This window comes from Stigmatopora argus, chromosome 5 (genome assembly GCF_051989625.1).
Source record: "Stigmatopora argus isolate UIUO_Sarg chromosome 5, RoL_Sarg_1.0, whole genome shotgun sequence".
Taxonomy (NCBI): domain Eukaryota; kingdom Metazoa; phylum Chordata; class Actinopteri; order Syngnathiformes; family Syngnathidae; genus Stigmatopora; species Stigmatopora argus.
The window spans coordinates 13,912,584-13,925,951 of NC_135391.1; the positions used below are offsets into that span (position 1 = coordinate 13,912,584).

A 13,368-nucleotide genomic window follows, 5' to 3' on the forward strand; every position below is an offset into this window, starting at 1 on the left:
TGCTTTTATTTTTGGATAAAATATTATGTAATTGATCCTTCTATAATTCTATGGATTTAAAATGGGATATTCTACAGTATTTTATAAGTACTAATAATTGAAGTATGCAACTCTGTAAGATCTGGAACAGCAATTTCTTGCAGTTCAAGTAGGAACTGCTTAAAGGAAAAATAAATCAAAAATATCCCTTTTTAATTTTTTGGGGGGACAGATTGCATTTAGCATTTTTAGCAGTGCATTGAAACTAGTTTTTTTTACTTGTAAACTTAAGTGAATGCTTTTTTTTTAAAAAAAATCAATAAACAATATTTTTAATTCATTAACTGTTAAACATGTATGTTTGTTAATAGAAATCAACATCAAAGTACAACATTGAGATTTTTGGCAATAGTTCCGATATGCCATCTGGTAAATGTACATATTTTTGTTGTGATTGTTATGAAAAGCAGGCGCAAATCTACCTTTCATGAGAAAATGAAACCCAGACGGGAACAAAACTGAAAGATTATAATGCATTTAATCCTCACACATTGTGAGGTGCTAAAATGCTAGTTCAAGAGACTCAATACTCATTTCCTTATTTTTTATCACAATAAAATGAAATAACATTTGGCAGGCGGAGAACAGATTATCAAATTACTATTCAAATGACAAACAAGATCCAACAACTTAAGACGATACAATTAACTTTTAATTGGAACAGCGTGAGACTTTGTGGGCCAAACAAAAGCAGTTTGACCGTTTGCTGCGTATTTTTTAAATTATTCTAATTATATATATTTTTACTTTTTGCCCAAAGAAAGCTTTTGATTGAGAATGTGGCATGGTAAAATAACTTTTTTTCTTTGGATTGTATAATAAGTAAACCATTATGACAACCTTTGGTTTCAAGCTGTACTGAAATGCTACGTCTGAAAGTGGCCGAGGCGATGAATTACGATTGCAGGTCTGACATTTAATCTAAAAATGGTTACTGATCGATTAGTGGTACATTGATCAGCCTCAAAGAGGCAACACAGAATCAATTCTGACTCCTTAACGGTGTGAATGTGATAATGGTTGTCTGTGCCCTATGACTTGTGACCATTTCAGGGTACAGTCAACCAATCAGCTGGGATAGACTTCAGCAACTTGTGCCCCTGACTAGGATATGTGTTGAAAATAGGTGGATGGATAGTACATTTACCTTTTATATTGAGTGCGTGATATTACAAATGTTCCAAAGATGTGATATCTTATTGTATTGAGTATGTATTGTGTCTAGGATCGAGGGTTCGATCCCAGGTGGGTACCTCCTCCGTGAATGTTTTCCCGGGGCTAGTGTGGCTTTTCTGCAACTACTCCAGTTTCCTATGACATCCCAAAACATTCATGTTGGGCTGATTGAACACGCTAAATTGGCCCATGTTACGTTTCAGTGTGAGCGTGGGTGGTTGTCCGTTTCCTTGAGCCCTATCATTGGCTGGCCCCCAACTCAGGGTGTCCCTTGACTGGCGACCATAGTTGGGTGGGTAGGCTCCAGCCCCCCCCACGAAGATAAGCGGTTCTGGAAACAATTGGATGAATAATCACTATCATTCGAATGTGTTATTGTTATTACTTAAAAAAGCATGAGGTGGCCGCATGATAATACAACAGGGACAATCAAGCGATGGGATTTGTAGCAGAGGTAACTGATCGCTAGCCTGCAGGGAGGCTTTTTGAGGGCTGCTCCATTTGGAACACCCTGAACCGATGACGTAAAGTGACAGGTGGCTGCAAACGCTTGCTCGGCGCCACCGCGGCGGAAGGAAAATCTGCTTTGAGTCTTGTTAAGGACTCTTTTAAAGCAAACTTAATGAAAATGAAGTATTGAATCGACGTGTCATGGCCTGCAAATAAGAGAGCAGTGGGGGGGCTTGGGAAAGAAGAGGGCCGAGTCCGACGATTGGCGGTTATCGGCAGTTACCAGGCAACCAGGAAGTTGCAGCTTTCAGCTGCTGCGCGATTTAACGCTGCCTCTCTCGCACTCATCCAAGTTGTGAGCACATCGTTTTATTAGCATGCCGGGTTTGATACATCTTCCAGCCAGCCGTCAATGCCCCAATTTGCTTTTTATTTCTAAAGCGCTCTTATCCCTTTTCTCATCTTCTTTCATTCCCCATCTCTCTAACACTCCCCCTGCTCTAATCTTTTTCTTTTAATAAAGTGCATTGTCTTCTTTTTAGATGTTTTCTTGTGCCCTCGGTGTCACTTTTTCATCTCCCCTCCAATTTCAACTTCAGCTTCATAGGTGCCCTACTTTTCTTCAGCCATTTTCATTTAAACCACCCACTATCTTCTCTGTGAAAGTCTTTCAGTCAGCAACTCATTTGCTGAAATGAACATTTTGTTAACAGGGTCCTGGTTTTTCAAGGGGTAGGTGTGAAAGAGGGTCTCGTTCCGATGCAGTGTGAAATTCAAACTTCAACATAACTGAAATGACTAACAGATGCCAGGTGTTGGGTGATACTGACTTTCCATCACTTTGGGTTTGAGCTCAGCACTGCTTTTAAGTAGATGAGTGACTTAGTACTAACTAAATACACTTGCCCTCTGGGTTGGGGCAACTCAAATGCACTGGGGGACCGCCCAGGGTTCTGAAGCGCAGTTGCTTGCCCCCCTCAAATATGTCCAAGGAAGTGCCCAGCCTTTCTGATGGTTCCTGGGTAGCAATTTGGTTCACTGCATTACTAAAACACAAGTTAGAATATGTACAACGATGAATAGACATCACTACATGCATACAGGGATATACCTGCTGATTCCAGGATCAACAATGAGGTAATATATATTAGAGCGTTAACTTTCTAATTCTCCCAGGTGATTTGTCTTAATGTTAAACCTTCTCTGTCCAACTGCGTAGTCGATAAACACCAGAATATAAACAACCACAAAGCGAGTATACCAATCTTTTATATGGCAAATCATTCAAGTTTCCCATTTGACATGTCCAAGCAACTGAACAAGAGAAAGGACCCTATACCAGGGGTGGTCATTATGTCGATTGCCATCTACCAGTCACTCGCCGAGGTACTATTGGTAGATTGCATGACAGTAAAATTTGATCCTGTCCATTAGTTTCCTTTTAACAATGTCTCATTTGTACCGAGACATCGTAATATGCCCAGCGCAATCCTCTCATCGCAAGATGTGCAATATTTTGATATTTCTTTAGTTTCCTTATCACTATTATTCTTTAACATTCACAGCCTCACCTAACATAAACACACTGACAGCTGCTCGTTAAGTGATACATTTATCTTGGACACTTCAAACTTGTGCCACAATGATGCCTCAATTCAGCGCCCATTGGTGGTGATGAGCCGTCTCAGCTCTCCTCCCTCCAAACTCCGTTTGCATCACACATTTTAAAAAAGACTGGAATAGGAGAAAATATTAGGCAGTGAATCTTTTCTTGATTCCGATTAAGAGAAGCATTTATTATAATTTAAAGGTGGCTATGTATTTTATCTTTTATCTATGGATCAGCAACAAACAACGTTTTATTTAAAAAAAACTTCATATTTCTAAGTGTCAGAAAACCTATCAATTTTCAGAACTGCTTATCCTTGTTATTATTATTATTGTCAGGGTCAGGAGGTGCTGGAGCCTATCCTAACTGAATTTGGGTGAAAGGCAGACTACACCCAAACTTGTTGCCAGTCAGTGATAGGGCACAACAGAGGACAGACAACCATTCACAATCACATTGAGTGGGAACCGATCCCAGTCCAATTAAGGTTAATGTATAACCCAATATGGAAAACGCACAAATAAATGGTTTATACTGAGGTTGTTTGGTCAGTCCGTAATGTCAGTCAAATTATTCACAAATATGTGGAATGTCTTCCTACAATGTTTAACACTGTCACCGAGCAGTCAACATGCTCAAATCCGACTGGCAATGAGAGAACCTCTTTTCTGTAAAAGTCTGGCAGTCAGTGAGTTCATGCATCCGCTTATTTTATCCCTCTGCTCAATTTCCTTGCGGTGTTTGGGCTGGCCGCCACGGACGGTTTATTTTGGCCGCTACTGCGTTGCGATGCGAGTGCATTTTCCCCGAGATGAGCCAAGTTTGGACTGACACCGGAGTTGCTGTCGCAGCCTGTCATCGTCTGGCGTAACGAAGGCTGAACGACAGCTGACGTTATAATCAGCCAAGACGGTTCTGCAGAAATTATTCTGTTTGCATCGCTTCCTCTTCTTCTGGATTTTCTACGCTTCATCCTGTCAGAGCGCATACATGAGTCACCGCCTCAATTGTATGTCAGCCATCTCGTATAAAACAATCATGATCCCCTCTGGGCGTTAGGCTTAGTATTACGATCTATTCTTTAAAAAATATATATATTTAATTGGAAATTAATAACGGATACTTGGAGGGGTGTCTTTACACAGTCAATACAGTGTCTAACCCAGCAGTTCTTTACCTTGTTGGATATACCGAACCCCTACCAGTTTCCTATGCACATTCATCGAACCCTACTTTAGTGTAAACTAAAATATGATTTTTTTTTCTTCCAAATCCAAGATATGTAAATTCCTCGCAGCACTGATTGGCCAAGCAATATCACGTGATCATCTGCAGCCAGTGATGGTCGATGTGTCTTGACCTCCGCGGCAGAGGCTCCACCGAACCCCTTAGACTGGCTCACCGAACCCCTAGGTTTCGATCGTATCCAGGTTAAGAACCACTGGTCTAACCTTTGACATGCCAATACTTCTGCAAAAAGCTGCTTTAAATGAAAATGGCTGGCTTCCTGTACACTGAAGGACAGATTCTTCAGACTTTTTGGTGTGTCTTCGACATTCATCTTCACTTTTGATCATTCTCACAAGGGTCTCAGGGATGCTCATCCTGTCTCAGCCAACTCTGAGCAGCCAAATTGCTTGGTAACCAATTGGAAGGCACAAGGAGACAAACAATAATTCACACACACACTCGTACGTCGGGACAATTTGAACTTGTCAATCAGAACCCAGAAAATACCCACCCAGGTATGGGGAGTACATGACTACAGGAAAAGCAGAGGCCTGGATTGAATCCTTGATCTTAGAACTGTGAGGCAACCGTGCCAACCATTTAACAACAGTGCCACCTTGAACATGCACACTACATTTTCAGCCAATTGGTCAAACTGAAACAAGTCTTGGGGGCTTTATTTATTTTTTAACCGTTACTTGTTACCTCTATGATACAGTAACACCTGTAAACATCTGCTGTAATGTAGCTACCAATATTTTTTTTAAGTATAAATCATAATATTCAAATCACATGAAGTCATTGTTAACATTAGCTTTACAGATGCAATGCAGTAAATGTATGGATTTTTCCACCCCAGATGCCTACTTGCGGCGAAAATCTGTGCCAGGGATCCATCATGATGCCCAACCAGCACACCCGCAAGCCTGATGAAGCCCGCCCCAAAGAAGAGCTCCTCACCTTGGCCACGGACTTCATCGACCAGTACTATACCTCCATCAAAAGGCAAGATTTGCACAAAGCTCTAGATTGCACTTAGTACTTTTTTTCAATTTGAGCCAATGCCAGGAAAGGTTTCATCCACTCACACGTGTCCAGGGAATGGTCCAAAATTATGATGAGAAAATATTTATTTGTTGCTGACAAACGACCACACCAGGCTTGAATTCATTTGTAGTGACATAATTGCGAGCGTGGAGCTCGTCGCACGATGAACCAGTATACTCGTCTATATACATAGTACTCGTTTTCCATTGAGTCATATGCCCTCTGGTTTTTAAGAATGTTGATCCTCAACTTTATATCAATTATTTTTGTTGTACATTTCAATAGTTGGGAATTTGCATGAGTCTTGATAGTTTATTTTTGAATAGTGACTAATTTTGACCAGATTCTGTCATTTCATTAGTGTGTAAAAGTCCGTAATGGTGGGGGGCGTTAATGCTGGAAACGTTTTGCGGTGGCGCAGAAGTTTAAAATTCTCTTTTTATTGATATTTTTCATATGCCGAGAATAACAAGATCCATTCCATGAATCATGATGGTATATAGGTATTTATGTTCGTAAGCACAAATAAGTAGACAATAAATACAAAAGGCAATAATGTTTTTTTTTTTTTTTTTATAAAATCACATGCACTACTTGTGGTTGGTAACCTACAGTAGACTATAATTACGCGGTCTAATGAGGCTCTGGATAGGCTGCACCTGTCAATTGGAAGGATTATCTCAGATAATGAGAAGTGCTCATGAACACAGATTTTTGTCAGGCTTCCAAATGAGACATTTGCAAACATCTGCTTTGCTTTTGGAAAATACTAATCCCTGAATTTGTATCAATAGCCATAAACCAAACCAGTAAAACTCAATCTGAATGATACATTTTCTGCACTGTATATTTAAAACTGTTTGAAGGTCTTTTTTTTAATTCGACTATAATTAAAAAGATTCTCACCAGAATGATCGATTACTAACTTGGGTTGTAGCCCTATTTTTGAGCAAGAGGACTTTTATGATGTGATCAAAAATTACTATTTTAATGATGGTTATTACAGAGCTGCTATGAAAATTAGATTCTAAATTGAATTACATGAGGGCTTTTGTTAGTGGTTGGGCCTAATCACTTGTTCATTTTAATTTTATTTATCAATAAAACAATTGGTTACACATCCTCCCTTCATAATCAGGACATTATATGAAATTAACAACAAGTAAAAAATAAATAAACCCGACATAATTTATCTTGATTTAGCCATCGGTTTGGTCTGCAACATTTTTCGGAAAACCAGAGGAAATTTTGAATTTTCACAATAAAATCTGATGTCTTATTTGATAAAACACTAAGATTCTGTCTGCTTTGCAGAAAATATGAGAAACAAAGCTTTTTTTGTTGAGAGGATGACATTCCAAACATTTGGACAATTTTAAGATCGTCTGGTTCCCGACAATCAATTATCTACACAATTGTTAATTCAGTTTACCATTGAATGCCATGTAATCAATGAATTATTACAACTTCAACATGTTAATGTTACGGTCCACGGAGGCAGAAGCAGACCCCTCAAACCTTGGAGATACTTTGCAACATTTCCTGAACTCAAAAAAACACACAAAAGTACTGTTAGGTTCACCAATAGGCATTCCCAAATGCATGCACAAATAAAAGAGACAGGACAATCATCCGTGGTTTTCTTGCAAGAGAGAATCGAACCGACTCGCCTTCGTCCAGGTTCATTCTGGCATTACACAGATCTTTTTTTAATGTTTATTAGCTTCAAGGACCCTAGTTACAATGGACATCTCGGCTCTCAAGGGAGGGGTGGGAAAATAGGAGTGATAATATGGTTGCAAGCAAATGTTCTAAAATGACTTTTCTAATGTTGATAAGATAAGTAAAGCAAAGCGTTCTTCATTGCGAGCAAATATATAATAATGTAAGACTAATAACCCTAACAAGCATGAAAAAAGTAAAAAAATATTCTGTGACAAAAAGGTCAACAGGGATCTAAAAAAAGGTTACTGACGCAAATAAGAAAACAAAAACAAAAAAAACACCACCTGCACAGCCGGAGGATACTAAACAAGTTTAGTAAACACTCATTCAAAAACAATTAGCGAGAAAGAAAAGGCACAAGATTTTAAAGTGTCACTGACCACTAAAATGGCAGCCTCACCACCATTCTCCTTGTTCGCACATGTTTAAATGCTATGCTGACGAGATGGAAAAACAATGCAGGGACCTCGCCAAAAAGTCACACTCCTTGGCTCTGTAAATGTAAAACATAACCAGGCCAGCAGCAGAATATCACAGCTAATTAACAAAAAAAATCAGTTTTCCCGGGAACTCCAGTACCATACCAAACACATTTTCGTTTGTGGTCTTTCCAAATCACATCCACATTTTATAGCAGTGTGAATGCCATGTGAGCGTTTTTTTTTTCTTCCTTCCTCTATATTTATGTTCATTTATTTACGTTCATTTCATTGCTATGCCAACTTTTTAGGTCTCCAAATGGTAAAAATGGGTAAGTTACCATCACCTTTTATCCACATCTATTCAACATTTTCTCGATTGAACATTGTTGGGTTTTTTTCCTCTGGCCCTCCTTCTAAAGGCGTATTCACACCAGGAACGACAATAGTTCACTTTCTGTGGTCCAGAATTTTCGGTGCAGTTAATTTTTACATTGTAATTTTTGCAAACAACCCAGGATTTGACTGCAAACATTAGATGAGGCAAAATGGTAAAATATGGAAGTAAACAATCATGAAGCTCATTCATATGGTTCATCCAGCTTCAAGCGTTTGTGGGACATTTGGCGACTCGGCCAACATCCATTTTATGTTGGCTCTGCCCAAATATTTAGAAGACACCTGATCTCATTTCTTCATGTCAAACCTAAACCTACTGAGAACCAAACATTTCCCATAATACTTTAGGCTAGGAAAGCCTGCTACATGCAAATAGGTTTGTGATTTCAGTATCGGTCCAAACCACGGTGCGGTCGCTTTCACGCATAAAGCGACTCGCACCAGACCTCACTTTCAAATGAACCGAGACCATCTTTGATGCCACATCTCGGGATTTTAGTCTACACTGGAGTTCACTTGTTGGTATTCTCACAGGCCTTAAAGCTGCACACCACTAACTTTTTAGGTTTGGACTGGACCAAACAGGGAAAGTGTGAATATGCCTTAAATGGATTAACTGGTTAAATTCTTTGGTTGGTTGCACCACATCTTGGTTACCTTCCTATTAACTTGATGTGTTTCAATTGAAATCACTTCGATATGGATCTTTTTGGGGGGGGCGGGGTATTCTCTGCATCTTTTAAGTGACACTCTTTCTTTTGGCACACAGATACAGCTCAAAGGCTCACATGGACCGATTGGAGGAGGTAACCAAGGAGATCGAGATTTCGGGAACATACCAACTCAAAGATACAGAGCTCATTTATGGCGCTAAGCACGCCTGGAGGAACGCCGCCCGTTGTGTCGGGAGGATCCAGTGGTCAAAACTGCAGGCAAGAATCTATTATAGTTATCTTTTACTTTGTTGGTACATTATCCAGGTAATTAGCTACCACAGGAAAAAAAATCTCAATGCCGTATTAAAGTGAGAAATTATTCACGTTTTAATGTGATCAAGTTTACATCATAACAGAGTGAATTTCTTGTAATGTAATGAGTTTCGGGCGGAAGTGTGATTAGTTCCGTATTGAAATGTCAACGGTTTCATATACATTTGTAATTGAAGGTCAACACACGCAGGTGTGTTTATTTCCTCACACATTATTAGACTGTTCAACATGCAAATTGTAAGGACGGAAAAAATTTGCATGTTGAACATTCTAAGAATCTTGATTATAGGAGTGACTGGTTTTGCCTGTAAACTGTTCATCTAAATTAACAATAAGCTTATCTACCTACGAATTAATCTGCTGAAATGAAATGAAAATTTGACATTTGATTTTTGAGTTCTTGGATTAACTCTTTTGCGTGTCTGTAATGTTAATCCGTTTCTCCTTTGAGTGGTTTTCAGAACTATCTATAAGAAGTTTTAGGGGGCTGCACATTTCGTAATAAGTTTTAAGATGCAAATAATCAAGAATGATGCAGCCACTATCCTTTATAAATACAAGGAAACTGGATCATATTGTCACACTGTCTTTCTGCGGGTCAAAGGATAGACTACAAAACATAGAATAGCCTTGAAACAAAACACATGCTTGAGTTGTTTCACCCCTACAAAGCATTTAGACTGTTTAGGGTTTCTGGTCATTCGAAAGTAATTTTTCCCCAATTTCTTGCAGGTGTTTGATGCAAGGGACTGCACAACAGCTCATGGAATGTACAACTACATCTGCAACCACATCAAGTACGCAACCAACAAGGGCAACCTGAGGTAAAGAACAAAAAAACAACAACAACAAACAGAAAAACACTGAAACAAAATCTTTTCAATATTAGCCTATTGCGACCCAATCACTGCTTACCTCGGACAAATTTCTCTGTATTGAGTTTCCATCTAACGCCTCCTAATCACAAGTGACAGTTCATCTTCACTCAACGGCATCACACTCATAGTCAACGAGGCCTGACCTTTGGGATAGGACGACTATCTTTGAATGGCAGCGGCGTCTATTCAATTCAATTCACATTGCTTTGTAACAAACAAACTCAGCGCATCGCTTGAGGCAATTGCTTTGTTTGCATCATCTACATTGGGTCGGGGGAGGTTCTGCTATTAATCAGTCTTTTTGAGAAATACCAATGGAATTTTGTCTGGTGGGCGAGTGTTTAGCTCTTTGGCCTCAAAGTTCTGGGATCAAGAATTCAATCCCAGTATTAGACCTTCCTGTGTGCAGTTTGCATGTTCTCCCCAGGCTTGCATTGGTTTTCTCTGGGTACTCAATTTTCCTCCCACATCATAAAAACTTGCGTGGTAGGCTGATTGGACACTCTAAATTCCCCCTAGATATTGGGAGTGAGTGTGCATGGTTGTCTGTCGCCTTGTACCCTGCGATTGGCTGGCCATCAATTCAGGGTGTCCCCCACCTGTGGTTGGCTGGGTTAGGCTTCAGCACCCCCTGCCAACCTTGTGAGGATAAGCGGTATGGAAAATGAACATTGTTTTTTTTATCGGTAGTGCACAAATGAAGCCTATTGGTTCGTGTACACAACAGCTGGTGCAATGTGTCTGGTTGAGCTTGGCTCTTCAAATTAATGCATGCTCACAATTTTCACACTACGCAGGAGGGGGGATTTTTCAGATTTGTATCTCCCCTTATACTAATAAAATAGGTAATAGCCTTCAATCCCACTCTAATAATAATCAAATCTTAAACCTTATTTACGTATCATAATGCCTCATTAATTCAGTGTCTAAACCTTCAACAACACTGCTTTTTTTTTTTACACGCGCAATAGTAACACAAAGTGAAGGGAAAAATACTTTCTGAATACAGTGGATGTTTCCCCGTTTCGCAGGTCGGCTATTACCATCTTTCCTCAAAGGACGGATTGCAACCGTGATTACCGTGTGTGGAACTCTCAGCTCATACGTTACGCCGGATACAAGCAGCCCGATGGCAGCATCCTGGGTGACCCTGCTAACGTGGAATTCACTGAGGTACACACACAAACTTGTTTTTTGGGGAATTATCAACAAATTCCCTATCCTTAATCATTCGTGTTTCATACTAAAATGATCGGAAGCAATCTCCAAATAGTGATAATATGGTGGTCTATTAAGATATGAGTTAAAAGGGTATTTGTATGGAGATTATGGTTTTCATCAATGTTCCAGTAGCAAAAAGATCTTGTGTCGAATACCTTAGGAATGGAAATGTACCCACATGTCGGAGCAATGTGATGGCAATCATGCTTCTCCAAGCGAAAATAAATTGTAATCACAGACAATCATTTGTTCTTGAATGTGGCAACCCTGCTCCACCGGCTTACACACGCCACATAGCTGGCAAGTGCCGACACCCTCCGATCTGTCCAAAAGGAAAAGGAGAGGTGCTCAAAAATAACTGATGACTAACTTATGACTTTCTTCCTCCTAGATTTGCATGCAGCTTGGTTGGAAGGCACCCAAAGGTCGCTTCGACGTGTTGCCCCTCTTGCTTCAGGCCAACGGCAACGACCCTGAACTTTTTGAGCTACCCGAGGACTTGGTACTAGAAGTGCCGATCACGCACCCCAAGTAAGTCACACCATTCAAATAAAGATAAAATTATGCACTACTGACCTTTTGCTGAATTATTCATTATTTCTGTGGCTACCATTATCCACATAAATGAGGTATCTCATAAGTCAATAAGTGCCACACAAGTAAAAAAAGAACAAAATAAAAGATAAGCAAAAGACAATTTACCATTTATGGTAAAAACGGATATTCTTGTTTTATGGGAAAAATATCCTTTGTGTGAAGCAAAATGAATGAATGAATTAGAATGAATTATTTCAACGGGCTCTGTATATTTATTATATTAGCATATCTAAACGAGGCTTCATTGCGTTCACAACAAAATTAGTTTTCATACTGTGTAATGTGTTTGTGCACTATGGACATTTTTGACTGGATTTCTATCTAGTAATCCCAAATTGTCCAAATGCAGTCCATAGTAAATTATAAATTGGCCAGTGTACGTTAGCCTCCTGATAGGGTGTGGGAGAAGGCAAAATAGGGCTTTTTTGCACTAATGCTTGTTTTGGCCGTAGCCCCAGTTTACTGGATAGAGTGCTGGGGTTTTTTTGTTTTTGTTTTTTTTGTAAACTCGTTATGTTCACATCAAGGATTTTATAGTTAACCAAATGAAATCAAACAACTGAAACTAAAACTGAGCAAACATATTTGTAAATGCGCTGAAATTATTACAAAATTGCATTTTGGTTATCTAAGTAAACTAACTGTAATTATTGCAAAACGTTCTCATTGTCCCGGTGGTCGGTGTGTTGGCCGGCGCATCGGCTTCACAGTCCTGGGGTCGTGGGTTCAATCCCAGGTCGGTCATCACTTTGTGGGTTTGCGTGGGTTTTTCAGGGTGTCCCCACCTTGTGCCCGAAGTCAGCGGAGATAGACTCCAGTATCCCCCGCAACCCTAGTGAGGATAAAGCGGTTCAGAAAATTAATGAATGTTCTCCATCAACATATAAATGTTATACAATTGCTTGATTTAAAATTTTGTATAAAACACCTTTGTAGCTAAGAAGCAAGTCATTGAATTGGGGTGAAGTAAGTTTTTTTTCTACACAATATTAAGGTGATATTTTTTTAATATTGCACACGAAATATATTTTCCATAACAAAATTAATGCTAAAACAAATATAAATGAAGTAAAATAAAGCATACATGGGAGAAAAAAAACTTGAAGAACTGATATAAAAAAACTGGTTGAATCAAGAAAAATACAAGACAACTAAATAAAACCAAATTAACATGAAAAAGCTAAACTAGTCTAACTCTGGTCCAGGTACGAGTGGTTCACAGAGCTGGACCTGAAGTGGTACAGCTTGCCTGCGGTCTCCAACATGTTGCTGGAGATTGGTGGACTGGAGTTTACCGGCTGCCCCTTTAGCGGCTGGTACATGGGCACCGAAATCGGCGTCAGAGACTTCTGCGATAGCTCCCGCTACAACATTCTGGAGGTGAGCTTTTGACTCCATTACTTGATTTGTAATGCACAAGGTCATGATTTTATGAATGATAAAAATTGTACTTGGAGTCACTCCAAATGTGTTCATTTACAGGATGTGGCTAAAAAAATGTCCTTGGACACACGGAAGACATCCTCTCTATGGAAAGACCAAGCTCTGGTGGAGATCAATATTGCCGTACTCCATAGTTTTCAGGTGCC

At 39.5% G+C, this 13,368-nt stretch overlaps 1 protein-coding gene across 3 annotated transcripts in view; it reads left to right on the top strand.

Annotated features, from left to right (window-relative positions):
* Positions 1-13,368, top strand: part of nos1 (nitric oxide synthase 1 (neuronal)) — a 59,079-nt gene that overhangs the window by 21,424 nt on the left and 24,287 nt on the right. For 2 of the 3 annotated variants that reach the window (XM_077600684.1, XM_077600686.1), the window contains 8 exons: positions 5,364-5,509; positions 8,007-8,027; positions 8,864-9,026; positions 9,816-9,907; positions 10,993-11,134; positions 11,574-11,713; positions 12,985-13,159; positions 13,262-13,363. In XM_077600684.1, coding sequence (XP_077456810.1) covers positions 5,364-5,509; positions 8,007-8,027; positions 8,864-9,026; positions 9,816-9,907; positions 10,993-11,134; positions 11,574-11,713; positions 12,985-13,159; positions 13,262-13,363 — 981 coding nt within the window. The remainder of the gene's footprint in view (positions 1-5,363; positions 5,510-8,006; positions 8,028-8,863; positions 9,027-9,815; positions 9,908-10,992; positions 11,135-11,573; positions 11,714-12,984; positions 13,160-13,261; positions 13,364-13,368) is intronic. The other variant, XM_077600685.1, reaches the window with a different exon arrangement.